This window comes from Nycticebus coucang, chromosome 4 (assembly GCF_027406575.1).
Source record: "Nycticebus coucang isolate mNycCou1 chromosome 4, mNycCou1.pri, whole genome shotgun sequence".
Taxonomy (NCBI): domain Eukaryota; kingdom Metazoa; phylum Chordata; class Mammalia; order Primates; family Lorisidae; genus Nycticebus; species Nycticebus coucang.
Genome location: NC_069783.1, coordinates 15,941,797 through 15,965,532, shown reverse-complemented (window position 1 = coordinate 15,965,532; position 23,736 = coordinate 15,941,797). Strand labels below are relative to the sequence as shown.

The 23,736-nt window shown below is 40.2% G+C and overlaps 1 protein-coding gene across 2 annotated transcripts in view; it reads right to left on the bottom strand.

Annotated features, from left to right (window-relative positions):
* The window catches only part of VSNL1 (visinin like 1), a 101,639-nt gene that overhangs the window by 54,561 nt on the left and 23,342 nt on the right, over nt 1-23,736 (bottom strand). For both annotated transcript variants that reach the window (XM_053588699.1, XM_053588700.1), the window contains exon 2: nt 1,854-2,020. In XM_053588699.1, coding sequence (XP_053444674.1) covers nt 1,854-2,015 — 162 coding nt within the window. In that variant the 5' untranslated portion in view covers nt 2,016-2,020. The remainder of the gene's footprint in view (nt 1-1,853; nt 2,021-23,736) is intronic.

Below are 23,736 nucleotides of genomic sequence, written 5' to 3'. Positions count from 1 at the left end.
TTTTCCACTTTCCCTTTGATGGGCATCTGAGTGTTTCCCAATTTTGTCATTGTGAGCAGTGTTCATGTACTTCAAAGGCTTTTGAAGTTGAGATTTTGTGGTCCCTGGTCTTGCAGAAGAGCCCCTCCCATTACCCTGCTCTTCCCTAAACCCTTATTAGAATTGGTTCTCCAACAGTTGAGGTGTCCGCCCTGGGACCTGAAAGGGATCAGGCAGCAAGAGAGGATGTGCCAGGCTGACTCAATCTCCACCTCAAACATGGAGCTACTGAAAAGTGTCCATTCACAAGGATGATGACTGTGTCTTACTGAATAGTCACATTTTCCAGAAGCATTCAGGGAGCTATGGACATTCTTACTCAAGCCCCTTCTTGTAGTTGCACAAGAGTAGAATCACTGGATCATAGGCTACAGAATGTGCTCAGCTTCAGGAGACAATGATGATGCTTACTACTTTACACAATCCTTTTTTTTTTTTGTAGAGACAGAGTCTCACTTTATGGCCCCCGGTAGAGTGCTGTGGCCTCACACAGCTCACAGCAACCTCCAGCTCCTGGGCCTAAGCGATTCTCCCGCCTCAGCCTCCTGAGTAGCTGGGACTACAGGCGCCCGCCACAACGTCCGGCTATTTTTTGGTTGCAGTTTGGCCGGGGCCGGGTCTGAACCTGCCACCCTCGGTATATGGGGCCGGCGCCTTACCGACTGAGCCACAGGCGCCACCCTACACAATCCTTTTATATACCTTTTATATACATTTACATCTTCATAATTCATATTGCTCAAATTGACATTTGCTACAATTAATTGATAAAAGCAATATTTTTTGTTTGGCATTTTAGTTAGAAAAAGTTTTTTAAAAGCCCAATGAATTTCTTTCATAAGTGTAACATTATGTAAATGTACACAAAATGTCTTAGATCATGCCAAGTGTGGAACCAAAACAACTCATAAACTCAGACAAACCGAAATAATACCACTGCAGTAGAAATTATACCTTCCATGGGAAGTTCTGTCTAATGTCCAGGTCAAGATTAGCTCTTAACCAGTGTAAAGCATTGAGTAACGTGTGCAGGTTACAGACATGGAAGCCCAGATAGATGCTACACCTTTCACTCCTTTTCTACATGTGCTGTTGTGAAAATCTGCATCTTTTATCTGGATAAAGAAGGATCTTGGTGCCAGCCTTGCAGTGGCTCATGCTCATACCTATAATATCAGCACTCTGGGAGGCCAAGGTGGGTGGATACCCTGAGCTCAGGAGTTCAAAAGACCAGCCTGAGCAAGAATGAGACCTGTCTCTACTGAAAATAGAAAAACTAGCCAGACATTGTGGTGGGTGCTATAGTCCCAGCTCCTCGGTAGGCTCAGGCAAGACAATTCCTTGAACCCAAAAGTTTGAGGTTGCTGTGAGCTATGATGCCATAGCACTCTACCTAGGGCAACATGGTGAGACTCTGTCTCCAAAAAACCAAAAACACAAACAAACAAAGGAAAGAAAGATCTTGGTGGAAAAAACCTTTGTGCACCTTCTTTTTAACTGACACATGTACATGTACCTTCAACAAGCCAAACAATATTGTAATTAGCAGACTTCCAGTAACCATCAGCAAATGCTATTATCTGAGATTTTTCTGATTTTCATGTTTTGATTTAACAATTACTCTTCTTGATCAGAAATTGCTTATATCTGGAACAACATATATACATTTGCATTTTTAAAAAATGTTCATTTTTCTTTATGGACAAATAAAAACTGGCTAGCTAGAGTTACGATTCCATATGAAGGTACATTTCATGAAGACAATAGTTTCTGGCCTAATTTAAAAAAAAAAGAAAGAATGAAAAACAACTTACCTTTACATAAAGCTGCTGAAATTCCTCGAGATTCAGCCTCCCACTAGGACAGTCCTTGAGAAATCCTTTGTACCACTGCTTGAGTTCATGCTCGTTAAACTCCGTGCTCTTCACCAGGTCCTCCATGACTTCAGGGGCCAGTTTGCTATTCTGCTTCCCCATTCTGCCTGAAGAAAAGCAAATTAATGTAATTAGTGCTGTGACTGTGATCATTTCAAACTTGATTAGGAGCCAAGCTGGAGTTCTGAGCAGTTCCTTGGTTGGAACTCCCACCAATGTGTCTGATCCAGGTCTTCCTAACTCTCCTTCTACTTGGTAGTCTAGCAAAAATACTAGTGAAATAGACTCTTCTGACAGTTCCAAGGGTGTAGGGCTTTACCCTCCTCTGTGTCATCTTCTACATGGCAATGACTCCCAGATGGAAGGAAACCATCCCTTTTTATGCTATTCAGAGAAAGCATATGGAAGCTATTTTTCTTCTAAGAATTACAATTCATTAGTCCTTGCTGCCCAGGTTTCTAATTCTACATTTAGGTTGAAGAGATATTGAATGGGATCAGTGACAAGAACAATAAGAAGATGTTATCATTAAGTGATCAAAAGTGACTTGGAATATTTGATCAGCAATATTAGGGAGTCTCAGCTGGTATAGTTTTAAAGTAGCAGCTTTTATCAAATGGAAACAGCTCATTTTTATTAGCTATATTAATTACCTATTTTTTCTCACATTTAGATACTTCCTACAACACTGTCTTCATAATTAACAAACTCCTGGTGGTTTTTCTAGGGACTGGTTGTTGAGTTTTAGTTGATATAATTCCAGACTGCTGTTATGTAAGGAAAAATAATAGTGCATGAAATAATGTGACCCATATCGATTAAATGCCAGGCTGTGTGTCTGATATCACAGTGGAGTGTAGTGGAGAAGCAGGTCATTTCTGAGTTTTCTTCCTGGTTTGGCTGTTTACTGTATATGTTACTCAGGGCAATGTTAATTAACCTCATTATCTTCAATTTCTTCATTAATAAAACGGACATGCTAGTAAAACTCTCTTTACTAGCATTTTACTAGCATGGATTTACTGTGATGGCTAATTAAGAATTAAGTAGGTAACAAAAACCAAAAGGAAGACTTCAAAATTAAAATGGTTGTATTAGTGCGGGGAAATTAAGGATAATGTTTTAAAAACATTTCTCTTTTATGTTGTTGTTTTATCATAATAGTAAAGGAATTAAAATGTAACAAATTTGCTCAATATTTATTTAAAGAGTCGAGTTAAACTTGAAAATCTGAGGGCCCACCAGAATCAGAAAAATTCCAGAAGTTTTAAAATATCCGGTTAGAGGTAACTGAGTTAGGTTTTGAATACTTTGCCTGAGTGCACCCAGTTGTTCAAGGTGCTTGAGGCAACCTCTCTCCCAGGCTTTAGGCATGCCCACACCTGCAATAGCCCAGAAGAGGTAATCTCATCACATACTTTATTATTATTTTTAACTTTCCTAAAACAGATTCCACACCCATTGTCAGCAACCTGCCCTAACATTGAGCAATTCATTCACTGTAATCAAACCAAGCCTCTATTGCTACTTTTAGGGAATGCTCCACTCAGCACCATCCCAGCAGCATCCCAGGGGAGGGGGTCAGATTATACCATTACGATGGCCAATTATCATCTAAGCTCATTGGTCTAAGAAAAGGACCTGGGGATCAGTAACAATGCCCTCCATCATAGAGCTTCTTTGCTTATTTTTGCTCTAAAATTTAAGTTCTAAGAGACTCTTATTAGAAACTGTCTTAATTATAAGTTACTGTGGGATTCCACAGCTGGATGTGAAACTCAAGTGGGCACTCAAGTGTCAGGTTTAATTAAGATGGGTAAGAAAACTATAATTCATAGTTATCCTGATGATCAAAGGATGGATTGCCAAGCCTTTTGGTACTTCACTTTGTTCTTTTCAGTAGAGAATTACAAACTTTCATTATAAAACTAGAGTCTCACCTAGCAATAACAGCTACTGAATATTGAGCATTTGCTACAGAGAAGTTACTATCATGTCACAAACTTCACAATTGGCCCATCAGGATTAGGGCAGCGCCTTGAGTCTCAGAATTCATTGATAACTTGTACAAGATCACACAACTAATGCATCGCAGAGCCGGAATTGGAACCTGGGTCTACAAGACTCTAAAGCACAATTGTAGGCAGGTGAATAGAAGGCATTTTAGGAGGAGAAACAGGGAGACCCACATCAGGAAGGTTTGAGAGAGCTGAATCAGTGCCTAGAAGGGAGGAAAGAAGAGTCAGTCTCTTTGCCAGGCTGGCTGCCTTATTTGGAAAAGACTTCGATTTACCAAAACCACAAGCTCAGAAGTGACTTTGTAATAATGATGGGAAAATGGATTAAAGGTTATTAAAAACCACCTCTGCCAATTGCCTTCAGAAGTTCAACAGTGTACAAGCTTCTCTGTTGGGCAAGAAAGTTTTGAATCATTTGTGGGGTCTTAAAGCTGTTCCATCTGGGAGAGATGGTGGTCTCTTACTACATACAGAATAAGGAGCATTGTCAGGATCATGAACCACAGTTTTGGAGACTCAAATGCATAGCTGCATGCTTCTTAGCTCTGGGTCACAGTTAGCACCGTCATTCAAGTGTGCCTGGCGATGGGTGGATCATGAAGAAAGTCAAGTTTTGGCCTGGTCAGAGTGGCATTACCACTGTCTTATCAGGCTTTAGAAGGTTTGGCTGCCTCACTAGGCTTTCTGACTCCAGCCACCCTCCACCCAGCTGTCTGAGTGAATTTCTGAAATGCAAACCTCCTGGTCTGATCCACCCCCCAAACCGTTCAGTACTTCTCCTCAGTCGCCAGGATGCAGCCCAATCTAAGATCCTGCCTCCTCGTATCTTCGTTTTCTGCCAATCTGTCTTTTCTCACATGCCAGCAGTAATTACCTATTATAGGTTCCAGGGCTCATGTGCTTCCACACTTCCATGGCTCTGCATATGCTGTTCTCTTTTCCTAGAACGACGCCTCCTTGATCTGCTCGGCAGAGTTGTCCGCCTTTTTCAAGCAGTCAGCTCACACACCACCTCCGCTGTGAGGCCTTCCTGGACTCTCCACGGCAGAGTTAGGCAGCACGCGGCTAGCCGTTTCCCTTTCCTGTACAAGCTTCTATGACCATCATTTATTTCTCTACTGAATGGTTAGTTTCTTGAGAAAGAGGACTGTCACTCATTTATCTTTGCATCTTTGGTCAACTCCTCTATGTACTCAACTAATATTTTTTGAGAAAATAATTGAGGGGTCTGAGTTACTTGATATATTTCTCTGTGGGGAGAAAAAAATCAGTCTTGCTATCTATATATGAGGAGAGTCAGTGTAATCATAGATATGAACATAAAGTGCAGTCTGCTGTTTCATTTAATTGTACAGAAAGTGGCCAGTCCTCCTGGACATTGATTACTAAATTTTGAACACCTTGCAGGCAGGGCCTGTGTCTTTTATCTCAGTGTCTCCAGTAACTGGCATAAAGCTGCTTGGTAAAGTTGGATAAACAAATGGAAGCATGATTGGATTAATGCTCTCCACCCATACTCCTTTAGCTCTGGGAGGCAGTGGTTTGGGCCAATTATTATCTTTCATTATGGAACTAGGATACAGAAAGGGTAAAAATATTAGGACATCTCTTAACATATTCAATAAAGAGAGTCCACGACACAACACGAGGGGGATGAATGCCAGCTCTGTCTCCAACTCACTCTGGGATCTTGGGCAAGATCCTTTCCTTCCCAGTTACTCAGTGCCCCCTTTTAAAAAATAAGCGAATTGGACCAGATGATGTTTAAGGCCTTTCTAAGTCCACCATTCACTGATTTCCCATGTAAGTTTTGTAAATGTTAAAATACAAGTGAGACTTCAGGTTATCTTGTCTCAGCACATCATAGCCCTGTGGCTTCTTTACTTGAGAACTTGTCAGCACTTGAGTGTTTGTTACCCAAGAAGAGAGGGGACAGAAACTGAAGTGTATTACTTTTAAGCTGTGGTTCCAGGCTATAATATAAAAACAGCCCAACCCAAAACCAAAAGAATTTTTTGCTGCTTGAGTTGCTGTAGAAAGAAGTTCAGTGCCAAGTACAAAACAAGACTTGCAGAGGTGCTGTGGGGAGCAAGGAACCTCCACAAAGACAGAGCCCAGGGGGGAAAGCCCAGCATCACTTACTTACAAATGATGCCCTCAAGACTGTATTTTTGTACATTAATTTAAACTTTTTTCAACAACATTTACCCATATAACTAGGCTATAAAAAAGAGATAGTTATCATTCCCTTTTTATTGATGAGAACTTTGAAGGCAGAGAGATTAAGTAACTTACCCTAGTTCAACTTGCTAGTAAAGGCTTAGTAAAGAATGAAACTAGTTCTCTGGCATTTCATTGTTTTCTTAATAAAGGCCATCATCTTCTCTCACCCAGGTACTAAAGCCACTTCCAAACTGGCCTTCCTGCCTTGAGTTTTGCTCGCCTCTCATCTGTTCCCAGTCCTCTCAATATCAGGTTCCAGAGCAGAGGAGGCAGAGCCTGCAGGAGTGCTCTTACGGAAGGACAAGGAGAACTTCCTGGAGGAAGAAAAAGGCCCACCAGAGAGCCTAGAAGCACTGATGACATCTCTGCTTCACGAACCTTTTGGGCACTAAAGAGGATTTAAATAAGGTACATCTCTGTGTGTGTGTGTGTTGCGCTGGCCTTGTTCCTTGCTCCCTCTATCTAAATCCAGCTTCCCAGGACATACCAGAGCATGCTAAATATGATAAAGTACACAGAATTGTATACGTGGCTCCTTTGAGGTAATCTAGCAATCAGTCTGGCTGAGTCTTAGTAAGATTCATCTGAAGACTGGGCTGAAATGGAGGAGTCTAGCCACACGTGCAGATACACAATAGGATAATCACATCAATGGGGAAAAGGCCTTGGAAATAGGACACAGAGCAGCAGAAGAAAGAGCTTTAGGGACTCTGGGGAAGACCTTTGGAATCCACACAATGCTAGCTGCCAGTGTGGAAGAAAGCTTAAATGGGAGTTGGGCTGGTAAGCGAAAGATTACCCAGTTCTGTCTAGAATAAATTAGGTCTTGTCTCTAGGCCCCAGGCCCCTCATCTATGCACTGAGATAACTGCAAGAGACTGACCTCGCTCATGCTGAGACTCCTGTCTGTAATGCTTCTTGAGTTTTCTTATTCCCTGTCTAAACCTTACTTTTTCTGCAAAGCTCTCTTCCAATCCTGCCTCCTCTGTGATGCATCTCTGCCAACTCTCACTCCACTCCTCTTTTCCTTGTACTTGATTTGATATTGCAGATTTTAGTCAAAAATGACAAGTGGTACAATTGACTTGATGGAATTGGGCATAAACCCCTCTGGGCAATTCAGCTGGGCAGGCATTTGGCATTTTTAAGAATCTCCAACAGGGGCGGCATCTGTGGCTCAAAGGAGTAGGGTGCCAGCCCCACATGCCGGAGGTGGCAGGTTCAAACCCAGACCCGGCAAAAACTACAAAAAAAAAAAGAATCTATGATGGGATAGGCCCTGTGCTAGGCATAATGGGATATCAAGAGAAGACATAGTCCCAATCTTGAGGTCTTGAGGGGCTTAGATCTGGAGGCAGGAGACATTCCCAGTTTTGGAATATGAGGTACAATGACATGAATGCTCATAGCAGAGAGCTACAGAGCACAGGGGACAGAGACACATTCCCACCAGATCAGGAAAAAACTCTTAAGCAGCATTTTCCAAACTTGCCTGAATGCAATAATCACCCTTGGCTCTTTAGGAAATCTATACATTTTACCAGCAACTATGACGGACACATGTATGATCAGTAGTCGACCCAGGAAAAACCCCTGTAAACATGAATAAAAATCAAAGTAAGGGGTTTAAGGAGCACACCCAGAAACAGCACAGACATAATCTAAGTTCTCTCTGAAGTGAGACTCCTCCCATCGGCATCCCTGATACGGTTTCACGATCCTTGTATCGGGGGCTTGCATTAAGGAATCAAAACCTACACAACTAGGAAAAGACCACAGCTTAGAAAGATTTGCCTCTGAGCTCCTCTGTTTTATGACCTTTGGTTTTAAGTTGGAGTATTTGAGGCTCAGGAAGATGATAAGTTTTCCAAGAACACAGGGGCACTGATGGCAGAGCTGGGCTGAGAAGCTTGTCCCCTGATCTGGCTGGTATACCCACCCCCACTCTTACAGTATGCACTCCCTGGGCCAAACACTCAGAGCCTATAAGCCACCAGCCATGTTTATCTCTGTGCAAGGATGTTGAAACAACCCCCATTACCACTCCTCTCAGATCCTATAAACAAATGACATGAGGTTGCTAGTTTCCAGAGAGTGTTAAAAACAACCCTGAAATCCAGGCTTCAAAGTTGCCTAGCATATTATGTGGATTTTTTTTTTAATAAAGGCAAATATCTGACACCAAGGCTCCCTATTCCCCTCTCTTCCTCATTCTCCTGAAGCTCCCAGCAGCATTTCCCAAGGGGCAGAGAGGGTGTTGATCACAGGCTAGTATTCTGTACTGTGTCTGAATACTGACCAGAGCAGCTTCTGGAAAGAAGAGAAATGCTTTCATGTCACATTCTCTGATAACATTACCTCCAAACCTGAACCTTCTGGGATTAGAACAGAGGTTCTTCCCCACAAGTGTGAGACAAGTGGGAGGGCGCAGACTGCATCCTTGGGGACTCAAGATAAAATATTTTTTGATCTATGGTAAATGAGAAAAAATTATTTTGATGGCAGCATTAGTGGCACCATTAGGGCAAATGACAAGCGTCCCATTGAAGAAATAATTCATACACAAAGGTGAAAGAAGCAGTGGCCCCAAGGGTTAATCCTCTGATCCAACCTCTTTGTTCCTAGAAGGAGCTGAGAGAGGCTGTTGGGCCTTTGCCAAGGACCACAGTGAGTTAGAACAGAGCTTAGCAGTACCCTGGCTGTTGAGCCCCAGCAACAACACTCCTGGCTTTCAACCCTGGGCACTTAGTGCTTTTCAACCCTGGGCACTAAGATGGACGGAAGGTCTGGGCCCTGCAAAGCTAGGAAGAGCCAGTCCATGTGAACAGGATGTCATGAGTGGCCCCCCTCCTTAGGCCTGCCCCAGCTGCTTCCAGCAAAGGTCCCACCTGAACTGTCTCTAGAGCAGGGATTGAAAGCCTTGGCCAAATGGCACATCCATGACTCTTGGCTGGGAGCTGGCATGGACATTAGTCTTTGGATCTCACTAGGTGGTCCTAAGCTAAAATCAGTTGGTAACTTAGAGACCAGGTGTCCAGGGACTCTGTCTGATCTGCAAGGGACCAAAATGGCCTGATTAGCTCTTGGAGGTCAAACTCAACTGCCATCTTCTTCCTCCTTCCTAAGGCACAAAGACCATTTCCGGAGCTCTAGGTACTTGTACCTGGGTGCTAGTCTGTGACTTTAGAGAAGTTTTTATTCAGACTCGATTTCTCTCACACCCCATAGTGTGGCTTTTCTCCTCTTTCCATCGGGGCTTATGTCTCTGTTATTTTCTACTTGGACCTAGGTTAGTGGGGGAGAAAAAAAAAAGAATGTGTGCTAGAGGCACACCAGGGATCAACTGATGCTCCTGCTAAATACAAAGGATATGATTTTTGTTAAGTTCCTTAGCACACTGGAGCCTCAATTTCCTCATTTGTTGAGTATGTATGTTGTTATTTGCTCACAGGATTGTTATGAGAATAAATGAGATAACATGTTGCATTTTTTTCTGACTGGGCCTGCTGTGAAGCAGGTGTTCCACTGTAGCTATTATCATCCTCATCTTCGGGCCCAGCAAACTGGGCTGCTCCAGAAGACAGAGAGGTAAGCGCTGCAGGATTCAGGCCCAGACACCTGGAGTCATCCTAACCTTGATACTTGGCACCGAGCCTGGTCTATGCAAACAGGAGTACACAAACCCACAAACCGTGCAACACAGAGACTTGTACTGTGGCCCTGCTGCTCTCTTGCTTTTAAGTAACAGTGTGTCAGATCTGACCTGACAGAGGAAAGTCATCTGACGACCCAAGAGACCTAACTAAGCTTCAACTGTTGAGAGAAGTTTCCATTCAACTCCTTGTTTACCCACTGAACAGAAAGTGTGAGCTGATTAATAGCTGGTAACCTTTCATCTGCGAGTGTTTCAAGCAGCCACCCACTTCTCTGCATCTTATTTTTACTTTCCTGCGTGTCCTATCTCTGACCATTCTATGTATTTTTTGAGAATTGGTTTCTATGAAAGGAAACGGGCTGTCTTTGGCAGTGTCAGAACCTCACTTAGTTCTGTGAGGTAACAGAGGAAATGCTTTCATTAATAATCACAGCCTTCTGCCCAACAGATTGTGTTCCAGGTTGTGCTGCCAAGTCCCAGTGGGGAGGGACCGTGGCCCTCATCTCAGAGCAGCAGGGAGATGCTGAGAGAGAGTGCAGACCAGGAGTGTCCCACGCCACCTGCACATCCTCAGTCACAGGGTTTGGCCTTGAGCCTTGGGGTGCAGCCTCTCTCTGCTCTCAGAGCTCTTGGATATCTGGAGGGGTGAGTGGCACGTCCAAGTGTCTAACCATAGCTGCTGAGTCACAACTCACTCCTCTTCTGACTCTAAGGCCAGTGCTCTTTCCCCTCTGAGAGCCATTTTCACGCACCATATTTCTAAATTATCTCTATAGTAATTCTAAAAAGATACTTTTAATCATGTGGGTGAGTCTTAAATATAGACAACTTTGAAATTATAATATACAGGTGGTTTTATAGAAGTAAAATAGCCTACTTAAAGAAGATGTGATGCTGACAATTAAGCAATTCATTCACATATTCAGCAAACTTTTGCCCTATATCATCATATGATTCCCAAATTTATTTCTAGGGCCAGTCTTTCTTAAATCCTAGATAATATATTTATCCACCTGCTAGACATTTCCACCTTTCTGTTCAACAACCACAGCACAACATATTATCAAATGTGAACTGGCCTTTCTTTTCCACCTAAAACATCCTTTTATCTTTGCTCAGCTCCAGGCCAATGGCCCCACCATCTGTCCAGAATCCTATTCAGAACCCGGTTGTCACTCTGGGCATCTTCCTCTCTATCATATTTCTGTATCTAATCAATCACTAAGTCAAGTAGTTAGTAGAGTCTACTTTCTAACTCTCAAGTCCATCTACTTCTCTCTGTTGTCACCAGCTTGATTCAGGCCATTATCATCTTTCATTTCCATTAGTACAATAGCCTTTTCACTTGCTTCCTGGTCTGCTGTCTTGCCCTCCTGAAATCCATCTTCCACACAATAGTAGATAGAATGACCTTTCTGAAACACAAAACTCAATCATATCACTATCCTGCTTAAACCCTTCAGCGGGGTTTAAACCTTTCATCTCCTTCATTCCAAGCTTCCACCCTCAGTGTGGCTTTCCAGGCCTGTCACCTGGGACTATGGGGCTCCCTACTCCTGTAGCCTACCACTTTTTGACCTCCCCTTCCCCATCCCAGTACCTCTTTAGTTTCCCCTGCCCCCCTGTTCTCACCCTGTGCTCCAACTTCCTATGTCATGTCAAACTTCTCTGATCATGTTTCTTTTTGCTCTGAGGGCAGTTCCCATTAATCACACTTAATCTTTTAGTGTACTCCATCTCATACTTCACTTCAAGACATAGATGGGGCACCTCATCTCCAGTGACTTCATTGTCTGACTTTCCGTTTTGAACCTTGTGCAACTGCTATCCCTGTCTCACCTGCCACAGCAATATCTGCAATATACATCTCCCATCTCACCAGAGAGGATATTCCTCAAGGGTGCAGCGGCCTCTGCACCTGGCTGAGAGCTTACTGCCCAACAGGCACCTCGTAAATGTTGTTGAATCAATTCACTTCTATATGATCCCTGCCAACAGACAGCTAGTTCTTATCAGTTGAGTGATAAGAGACAACCTAGGAAGCAAAGATCAAAGATGACTGTACTAAAAGCCATGGGGGAGAGATAAGCAAAGTGTCATGAGAGAGCACAAGCGAGCACACCTGTGGCTGAAGACTCAGAAGCAAACTTCTTTAGAAAGACAGGGTGAAGAATATTTTACAAAGAGGGCCCTTAACATTATCCCAAGGAAATAATCAACATACAATGGTATTTAGCCAAGCACTATTTCAAGCAAACAAACAAAAAAACCCTTTTAAAAACAAAGTAAATGTGTATCACAGGAAACTGGTTGAATAAATTTTGGTTGAGCTACACAATGGAAATAATGGCGCCATTAATACTGGTAATACAGATCTACATTGATTGATGTGAATTGGTATTGACTTAATGTCATTTGTTGAAAACACATAAAAATACAAACAAACTCCATTTATTTTCAAGGATAAACCCTTATTTGGGGTCATGTATTTAACATAATAGAGCAGAGGAGGAGAATGGAAGTGAATGTAGAAGATAAAGGGAAGATAAAAAATATATAAGCAGACACAAGAAGGGCCTTATGTAGACAATGATGACAGTGTGCCGTGAACTGAGGAATATGATTAACTTAAGTGCTGACTGAGGTCCCCAAAAAGGAAAGGAAAAAGAGGAAAAGGTAATTATAATAAACCATTAAGTGAAAAAAAAAAAAAAAAAGGATTGCAAAACAGTATGCGTAATATCACCCCACTTTTGCTTTAAAGCTTGGGGTCAGAGGAAGTTTGGTCAGTTCAGAAATTACATTGAAATCTTAGCAATGGTTATAAATGCTGGGGTATGATGGTAACATTTTGCTCTCTCCTTTATATCTTTCTGAACTCTTTATAATGAATACATATTAACATTTATAATCAGAAAAAATGTGCATATAATTTCCATTACAACAAATATACACATGAAATTTCTTTCATTCACAAAGCTATCATATCCTAACAAAGCCTATTTGTTTCTATATATCTGGCCATTGCTTTCTTTCCTGACGTGTCTGGAATATCTATTAGATTAAGAACTAGAAACAATTTCACAGTCTGTAAACAGCCTCCATGGTTTGCTCCTTACAATGACCAGGTGAATTAAGTTAGGTAGAAACTTTTGTAGAGCCTGTATAAATGAGAAAATAGAAGTTCAAAGAGACACAGACATTTGCAAAGGTCACATGGAAAAACACTGGCAGAGTTGGGACTGAAACCTACCTCTTATGCTTTAGAGAAAGGTGTGGTCCCACGGATCCATCAAAGCATGGAAAGCTCACATCAGCCTTTGAGGGAGCTCTAGAATGAAAGAATCCTGGACAGGGAAGTCTTGTGGGGGTTTCAGTTGTAGCCCCTTCCTTTTCAAACAATTAATTCACAGCAATTTTTCTGGATTCACTTGTAGGCCAGAAGCCTTTAGTTCTGAGGCCTACCCTGTTCAGCTCTGGGTGAAGTGATAGACATGGAGGAGAAGCTCAGGAGAACCCTAGGTTGACAGCTCAGTGCCCTGGGGAAGGAATGATGGGGAGACACAGTGTTGGGAGTCAAGATCAGGTCAGGATCCCCGACTCTCAGGGTCCACCATGTCGGCAAATCTCTTTGAGGTGCAGTTTCGTCACCTGTGAGCTGGATGCTAGTAATGCCAATGTGGTTGTCATCACAGGTTTAAACAAGATGCAAGATATAGGAAAGAGTTTGGGGATGCAACAGGCTACCCAATGCACATTATAATGATGGAAAAGCAAATTCAGAAAACAGAAAATTGCAGGATAGAAAAAGATGATGATCTGAAGATAACCACTTCTGGGTGCCTAAGGCTGAGTACTGGGTTGTCCAATTGATACCAGAATTTTTCTGTGGGTGCTTGTTCTTGGGAATTTCCTTAGCTTTGGGAAATAAAGAATCAATTCACAGAATACAAGTAAGTGAAATCAAGAGAATTTATTGAGAAGAAAGTAAAAAGGAAAGCCTGGGACTGGTGGAAGGGGTCCCAAGTAGGTTGCCTTTTGGTCCTTTGTCTAGTGATTTTTAAGCCTTAAGTGTTCTCCTAATTGTTGGTGGCACACTCTGGCTGGCTTTTTCATGTTAAAATAACTCATGGATATTGGCTCCCTGTTTGAACTATGGGCTTAGGGATTCCTTCATCTGGTCCCCTTGAAGGTCTTTCTTCATAGTATGTCCCATCCAGTGATAGTACTTGACTAATGACTACTTAGTTCTTATAGGCTCTCTGAGGCAGTTCTGAAACCTCCAGGCCTATTGGTTGTGACTAACCCCCTCACCTGACCCTCTTTCTCCAGCCCTATTTCCCTGTCTGTGTCTAAAAGCCTTTTGACTCCTATCACTTCTGTGCCTAAAAGCCTTTTGACTCCTATCACTGTGGAGTCCAGAAAGGGATCTACCTGAAGGACAAAGAAAAGATTCTTTTCTTTGGAAAAGAAGGAAGGCTTTGGAAACAGTTACGCCTCTGGGTCAACATCATTTGCTGCCTTTCCAGGAAATAAGAACATGATGATTTACCTGAGGTAAAGTCTATCATCCTGAAACCTCAAACTGGAACTACTGGCCAGAAAACCAGTTGATATTCTCAGTGAAAGTTTTCCAGGGCTTTCCCGAAAGGCCGTGTGGGTTTTCTGTGCTTTGATAGGTTCAGGGGCTCACACCTTTCCTTAAAACAGGCTAGGTTTCAGTCCTAGCTCTGCCAGTGTTTTTCCATGTGACCTTTGCAAAAGTTTGTATCCTCTCTGAATTTCAGTTTTCCCATCAATGAAAAGTTCTATGAAAGTTTCTGCCTCATCTAACTCACTGGGTTGTTGTAAGAAACAGACCATGGAGGCAGTTTTCAAACTGTGAAAGTATTTCTAGTTTTAGTGCACTTTTCAGTTATGACAGGAAGGAAAACAAGAGCCACAGCATATAGAAAGTGGGCTTTGCTAGGCAGAGAGAAAGAGAGGGAGCAGACTTTAAATCCCTGCATAAGGAGAAAAAAATGCATGTTGATGAGCAGCTGATGAAAGGTTCACAGAAAAGAGGCTGGAGGAAAAGGAGGCATGTAGAAGGGCCCCTTCTTAGAGTTTTGGGAGCTGATGGAAAAGACATATTTACCAGAGGTTGCCAGAGGAGTGCTGACCTTTTCCAGTGAGGTAGTTCCTGTCTTTGATGTGTTTCCAGCTCTGAATTAGTCTAACCCTGTCCTTGCTGGGCTTTTGTGAAGCATCCAGCAAGGCTGGAACAAAGCACTTTATTGTGGCGCATGAAAAATATCTTGGCTGGGAGGGACAATGCCAAGGCTAGGAGGGCTAAAATTAGACTTTCTGGTGTGTTTGCCTTAGCAGTCGAAAGGCCTCCTCCACCTGCCTCCTCCCTCTGCACTGGGCCTTTTGAGAGCACAGGTAGCATGTGCTGGGGGGGAGAGAGGAAGAGCTGCTTCCTAGTGCACCCTGTGGAGATGACAAATGTTCCTGGGCCTGTGTCACTCTCACCCAGAGTAAAATGCATGTGCAATACTTAGTTTGAAGGGACATGTTTCCATATCATCTAATTTGTAGGTGAAGATAAAACCATGTTGTGCCTTCCCATTAACGTAATGCCCTTCCAGGCTGAAACTGAAAGGAAACCTGAAGACAATCATATATTTGAATCCTTATCTCAGAATTTACACCTTACCCTCTGTAACCATTGCAGAATCCAAAGACCCAGATGAGAAACCATAAAGTATGTTTTAGGGCAAAACCTGTTATTTCAATGTAGGAGCTCATCAAGCTCCCTTCCTTGCTTGGATACTATCCTTACGTATGCATTTCTTTCCCTGGTGAGGCAACTTGAGGGTCCTCTGATGCTTGGTCATTTGTCTCATAATTATCTGCTTCTGGGCCTCCTGGGAGTGGTGGCAGGAAAGGATTTGGATCCTGAATACAAGAGCAGCCAGCAATTGAAAGAACAGGGGATGTTTAGCCTGAAGAAACAAAGACTCAAGGGAGGAAATGTGAGCTCTTCTCAAATAAATGCAGGATTTACTGGCATAAAAATAGACATATAGATCAGCATAACAGAATGGAGAGTCTGGAAATAGATACAGCAATACAGACTCAATATATGATCAAGGAAAATTTTCAGAACACGGGGGAAAGGAAATATAATTTTGTAAGTGACATCATCACCCCTTGATAGCTGTTTGATAAAAAAAGCAAAAACCATACCATATGCTGTCTTTTGAAAAATCATTAACATTTGGAATAAAGAGTTTAATATAAAAATTAAGCTAAAGAAAACTATCGGAAATTGAAAATATGATAGGCAGAATGTTAATAGTTATGTGTATGTATATACAGTCACATGCCCCATAACAACGTTTCAATCAACAATGGACCACATATGAGGTCAGATAATTAAGTTTGAGAACTTACTCTAGAAAAAGTGCTACAGACCCTATTGCTGAATATCACTCTAGTCACTGTCATGGGAATACTTTGCACTGATACTGGAGCCTAGAATACCCTTCAAAATACTTTTTCTAGGATGAGTTCAAGAACTTAATTGTCAGGCCTCATACAATGGCAGCTTTCATGGCCATTCCAGAAAAGAGTTCGCAAATTGTTCATACATGATGGTGTTCCCACAAGTTAGCACCATATTTTTACTGTATCTTTTCTATGTTTGATATACACATACTTACCTTTGTATGCATGTACTTGCCTGTAGTGTTCAGTACAGTAAAATGACGTCCAGGTTTGTAGCCTGGAAGCAATAGGCTATATACCATATAGCCTAGGTGGGTAGCACGCTGTACCATCTAGATTTGTGTAAGTATACCCTATTATGTTTGTACAATGATGAAACAGCCTCATTGTGCTTTTCCCAGAATATATCTCTGCCAGTTAATGTATGACTGTATTTACATGTAAACCAAAAACCAATGATTAAGGAAACCGTCAGAATCAGAGGAGAAGCATGATCCAAGAGTATGAATAGGCAATTATACCAGAGTAATCACAAATAGTAAACAAACCAAGATAAACATTTTTAACCTAATTATTAGGGTAAGATGAACTCTCTAAACAAAACAAAGGTAGACACTATGAGACTAGTAGATAAAGCTACATACAGACTCAAACTTTAAGCAGTATGAAATGGGCAAAGGATATAGACAAAAAATGAAATATCAATGACTAAGTTCATTCCCACAAATTAAATCAATGACTAAATTGATTCCCACTAAAATTGTATGTTGGTACAACCCACTATTCCAAGAACAAGAACCAGGTTTTTTAACTCACAGTCTCATGTTATTTCAGTTATTTTCTTTTTTTTTTTTTTTTTTAATTTTTTTTAATTTTTTTATTTTTATTATTAAATCATAACTGTATACAATGATATTTCAGTTATTTTCTAAATGATTTTCAATGATTTCACCTTCAAGGGATGAAGGGATGATGTATTTTAAGCTAATGATGGCTATCCCCTTATTTTTGTTTTCTTAGGAATTCAGGAATCTGAGCCCCTTATCTTCATCTCTCCCAGGCTAGGGGGTGACCAGCAGTCAGCCCATTATTTGTACCTTCCTTGTATTTTCTTTGCATTCCTTTAGCTACCCACAGGAGAAGTTCAGCTCTTGGATGTCTCCTTCAAAAAAAGTTTACTGGCTTAGGTTTCATGAAATCCTGAAGTCTTCCGTAAAGTGGCAAGAGTCTTTCCTCTCAGTATCTAAACCCAAACTGTCACAATGGAATGAATGAACGAGTAGAAGAAAAACAAAGAAAAGTGCCTGGGCATCCACTGGGGCCAGTGGCTGGCGAGGATCCCAGGGAGGCTGTCTTGCCTTGGCTGATGAATGACTTTACTAAATTACTTGTAACATTTTATGGACTGTATTTGATTGCTTTTTTGAAAGAACTAACTTTAATGTGCCCAAAGAGTTTTGAGCTAGAAAATTAGTTAAAATATGTATAAGTAAGATGAGTTAAATTTCTGACTCATCTAAGACAGCACAGTTAAAAAAATTGGTAGCAGACATCTTTGAAACTGTGGTGCAGGAAGCTTAGCTTTTATGAAAGAAAAGAGTGGGTCAGGAAGGAGCATTTCACGTGGGATGGCAGGGATAAAAGGCTGTGTTTTGGCCCATGTACAGTCATTTTCAGGGACAGAGAAAAGTTCTCTGTTGACTGAACTCTGCTGACATTTTCTCAGCCATATAAAGGTGGAGGGGGGAATCACAGAAAGTTACAGGCTAGAATGAGGGCCTATGGATCAGTTATGACTTAAAGAAGGAGAATAATATGATGGGCAGGACAAATTGGAAAGCCTAAATGGAACTACCAGATACGTGAAGAATATAAGGAAAAAAAACCTTAAATCAATCCTAGTGAATAGCTTCTGTGGAGCTAAACTCTAGGTAGCTTGTAGAAAAGGCACGTTTGCCATTTGAGAGCTATACCAAGCATAAGGCCGTGGAGGACATAGTGGGCAGGACCATGTCCCTGCCTCAGTAATTCAGTGAAAAGTTGTGAGTTTGCCATACCAAGTCAGAAACTGAGAAGTCAGCATACACTTCTCCATTCTTCATCCTAATGAGTCATAAATTCCACTGTTTCTACCCATGAATTCATCTTCTGCTCTCTGTCCCATTGACTGCACGTCACTTTTCATGCTTCCTTTTTTTTTGCAACTATCTAGTTAGTTTTCCTTTTTTCCGCCTCTATCCTTCAAATTTAGTCTTGACATTGCTGACATAGTGATATTACTAGAATAAATATCTAATTATTTCGGGCAGTGTCTTTCTGTTGCCAACAGGGAAAGTCCTAGTCCCCTTGTCAGATGTGGAGGGGCTGCCATGATCTTGTCCATGCATTTCACTGCAGTGTCTTCTCTTACCACTCCTAACCCATACTCCCAGACTCGGGCCCACACTGAATCTGCATTTTCCAGAATTTATCAATATTTTATCAGGCTCTTGAATAAGAGGGTAAGAGAATAAGAGGAAAACTTGAAGTGGGCAGGATAAGCTAATGGAAAGGGTTAAACCAGATTTGATTCAAATCTCAGCATTAATTCTCACTGTATGACTTCATTCAAGGTATTACACTTCTCGTAGCTTTCATTTACTCATCTTAAAATAAATCCAGATATGAGATTTAATGAAGATTAAATATGCAGTAAAAAAATTAGTACTGATTATTGCATGGCATAGAAAGGCGGCTCCCCTTTTCACCTCCTCCTCATTCTTCTTCCTCTTCTTCTGAGTGTTAATTATATGGTTTGGCACAAGTATCTTAGGTTGCTCCAGTCACTCTGTAAGACTCAGATCCCTGCTGGGAGCAGTGGCTCATGCCTGTAATCCTAGCACTCTGGAAGGCTAAGGCAGGTGGATTGCTTGAGCTCAGGAATTTGAGACCAGCCTGAGCAAGAATGAGACTCCATCTCTACTAAAAATAGAAAAACCGGAAGAACTAGCTGGATGTTGTAGCAGGTGCCTGTAGTCCCAGCTACTGGACAGGCTGAGGCAAGAGGATCACTTGAACCCAAGAATTTGAGGTTGCTATGAGCTATGCTACAGAGGGCAACAAAGTGAGACTCTATCTCAAAAAAAAAAAAAAAAAAAAAGAAAAGAAAAAAAAAACCCTTAAAACAAAAAAACAAGACTCAGATCTTCCTTTTAAACCTCAAAACCTCTCTATCACATGGTCTCTGTGGACAACCAGCTCTTTATCTACAGATCTCCTTCACCCTACTGAATGCACCAAATAAATGTCAAATAAAAACAAGTGGTTCCAACTCAGACAGAAATAGGAATAGGAAGGGCCAATCGAACAAGAAAGAATTCACATACTAGCTAGTCTGTAAGTTTTTATTAACTTGCTGTCTATATTCAAATAATTTGGTTCCAACTTGTCTCTCCATAGAGAGATCATATAATTTATTGTCCAAAGAGCACACTGTGAGAGTGAAAGGAAATACTATTATTTATTTGTAGTAGGACAATAGGCATCATTCAGGACTATGCTGAGAAAACTGGGGTGTACTTTTGCCCTAGCTCCCCAAGTTTATTTCCTATCATGCTCTCTGTTATTTACAATGCTTCAGCCACACTATGTGGCCCTCTCTAACATACGGAGTCGTTCTAACATTAGGGCCTTTGCATAAACTTTTCTCTCTCCTTGGAATTCTCTTCTCCTAAAATACTTTTGGGCTGACTTCTCACCATTCAGGCCACTGCTTAAAATGTCATCTTTCAGGTTTTTCTATCCTCTCCACAACATATCCTAGTGACTATCTCATTACCTTGTTTTATATTCTTCATAGCTTTTAAAACTATCTGAACTTACATAATATATTTATTAATGTGCATCATTTTTTCTTGAATGCCTCCTTTCATTGGGATATAAGCTCCAAGAAGGCAGGAGCCTGGTTTGTTTTGTTTACCACTGTGTGTGCTTAGAACTGCCCCAGGTACTAAGTAGGTGCTTAATAAATATTTATTAAATGAGTATCTTAACTTTCTATCATTTTATAACAGGCTGTGCATCTTGATAGTAACAATTTTTGATATTTACCATATTAGTGTGCTCTTTTCATATATCAATGCAAAGAGGTTGTCGCTTCCAAGCTGGTTGAAAGTTCAACTTTAATAGGTTCCTCTAGCTACCTGGCCTGCTGCTCATATGCTCAGTAGGGTTAAGCAACAGTAGGCATGATTCTTAATTATTCTCAGCTTCAGGGAAGAACTGAAATAAATAACCTTAAGTCAAATTAGACTAATGTTTAAAAAATTAGTCTTAGTTGTGTCTTAGGTTCCTATGAGATAGCATGCTAGTACCTAGAGAAAAGTGTGGTTTGGGTTACAAAACAGGGAAGTTACTTAACCCAAATAATAGCTAAAAAATAGGCTTTTGGTATTCTGGATATTTTTGGATGATAAGTCATTTTCTTTCCCTGCTATTTCAGAGTGCTGTTGGAGGTTTTTGTCAACCAAATTTGAACAATGGAAAAATCACCAGGTGATTTTGGGTGAATTAGTCTTGCCACTTTGGACAATTATTTAACCTAAGGCTCAGCCTCCTCATTTCTAAAATTGTGATAATATAACTCTACTCAAAGGGCTTTTGTAAAATTAGAGGTAATATAATTAAAAACCCTATCACTGTGGCTAATATAATAGATGCTCAATAAATAATAACTACTTTTATGGCTTATGCACCAGATTGTATTGATCTGTGTATTCTGTTGCATATGGAAAAAAGTTTTAAAATAATACCAATCCATAGATATTTATTCTCATTAAGAAAATCCTGATGCCAAATACAGTAAATCCTTGGTGTTAATAGATTTAAGATTTGAAATATAAGGTATTCCTTGATGGGCCTAAAGCCCATTAAGTCAAATGACTTATAAGTTTCCTAGAATGTAAATTTGAGATATGCTTGATGAAGGGCTGATTATGTAGGATTAAGTCTTTCAGTGAATGAGTGATTCTCCCCAGGGTCCAATGCTCCGTGCAGTTTTGTTAATCTCTACTCTTCTTTGTGCATGTAGGAACTATAAGTGATCAATAGATACAGCAGAAGCAAAAAAGCCTTTGTTTCTTTGAGAAAAATGTCCCCTTGAAAAACATACCTCTTCCTGCTAGTAATGAAAGTGAATATAAAGTACAGAAGCCAATCACTTCACTGTATTCTATAAAGAGAATTATCTGTCAGACACTCATTTTAGAAATTTGTGAATATTTTGAAATGTCTCCCTTAATTTATGCCAGGTATATGAGACTGAGCAGAAGAGATCTCCCATCAAACATTCCAAAAGAAAGAATTAAAAACAAGACATGGGAATCCTAAATTGGAACACTAGCCACTCAGTATAAAAACCCTAAGAAATATCACCAACCTATTACAGAGCTCTGGCAATTACAAATTCTAAAATACTCTTAAGCGGATGTTTTCAAAACCTCTTTTATATAATGTCTTGTTCAAGAGATTAGAAACTTGAATTATCTCATAAAAGTAAAGAGTAGAACAGGGTATACTAGAGACTGAGAAGGGTAGGGGGGATGAAAAGATACAGAAAGATTTATTAAAGGAAACAAAAATTACAGCTATGTAGGAAGATTCGTTAAAGGATACGAAATTACAGCTATATAGATAGAATAAGTTCTAGTGTTCTATAGCACTGTAGGATGACTATAGTTAACAATAATGTATTATATAGTTGTAAATAGCTAGAAGGAGGATAATCAATGTTCCCAAAACAAAGAAAGTATAAATATTCGAGATAATGGATATCTTAATTATGCTGAGAGATTGATTAAATAACACTGTATATTATGTATATGTATTAAAATGTCACTAGGAACCCGATGAATATGCACAATTGTTATTTGTCATTTTAAGAAAAGGATAATTAGAAACTTAAACACCAGAACAAGTAATTATAGGGGAAAAACTGAATAGAAATTCTAAAAATATAAGGTCAATATATTTTTAAATATAGAGAGTTTAAATAATCATTGAGATACAGGTAAAGAGAGAAATAGCAAATTGGAAGATGGGTCTAATGAAACTCTATGGTTTGATTTCTCTCCTACTCTCTCTCTTTTCACCATTTAGCATTTTTATTTTATTTTTTAATTTTATTATGTTTTTGAGATAGCGTCTCACTCTGTTGTCCCAAGCCAGAGTGCAGTGATATGATCCTAGCTCACTAAAACCTCAAACTCTTAGGCTTAAGTGATTTTCCTCAGGAGGGTGAGGCAGGAAAATCACTCAAGCCTAGGAGTTTGAGTAGGAGAGAAATCAAACCATAGAGTTTGATTTTAAAAACTTTTCTATTTAAAAACTTCACATGGCTACCTAATAAATACAGATCATGGAACCCAATTGTATGTACCCTTATATCAATCTGAAAAAAAAAATTACATGAAAAATGTCACTAATTTCAGAATAGGAGAAATAAAACAAATTCATACACAGACACGTGGCAATGAAATTAAAGAACATCAAAGTTGAAGAAAATTATCTTAAAACCTATCAGAAACAAAACTCTGGTTATCTCAAAGGAAGAGAAAATAGTTTAAAGTCAGCTTTGTCATCAGGCAAAACTGATGCCAATAACAAAAGAAATGGCTTCAACATACCAAGAGAAAAAGACTGAAACTATGAAACTCAATAATTTTATTCAAAATGTAATAAGATTCAGACATGTTTAGACACACAAAAATTACAAGAAACAATAATAATGGACTGTACCAGAAAGAAGTGTAAAAGTATATATATACTTCAGGAGGAGGGAAACTAAAACCAGAATGCAGTGGGTATAAGAAGCAATCACTCACACTTTTCATATGAAAGATGAATCACAACTATAGCCCAGGATGAAGGAGGGAAGGGGGAGGGGAAAAGAGCGGGGTGGGTCAATAGAGGGAGGGTTAATGGTGGGCGCACACCTATGGAGCATATTGCAAGTACAAGTTGGATCTATCAGGAGTAGAACACAAATGTCTTAACGCTGTAATTGAGTAAATGAGGTGAAGGCTATGTTAATTAGTAGGATGTATGCACTCCAATTTGTACAAATAATCAACACATTGAATCCCACAATGGCATAAATGTATTCATGATCTATGTACAAATGACTTAATAAAAAAAAGAAAAAAGAAGAAGAAGAAACGATGAGCAAAGAAACTGATGCAACAAGATAGTAAACAACAGTGGATGACCTGGACTGGAAAAACAAGGTGTAACAAACATACTAGACACCAGTGACGTGGAGGATAGCAGGGGATATTTTGGTGTTAAAATATTCAAGGTCTAAAGTTTGTTAAATCTACAAATTAAAAAAGATAATAAAGCCACTCTCTGAATAGTGGTAGGTGTTACTTCAAGATAGAGAAAAGGTAAGTAAATAAAT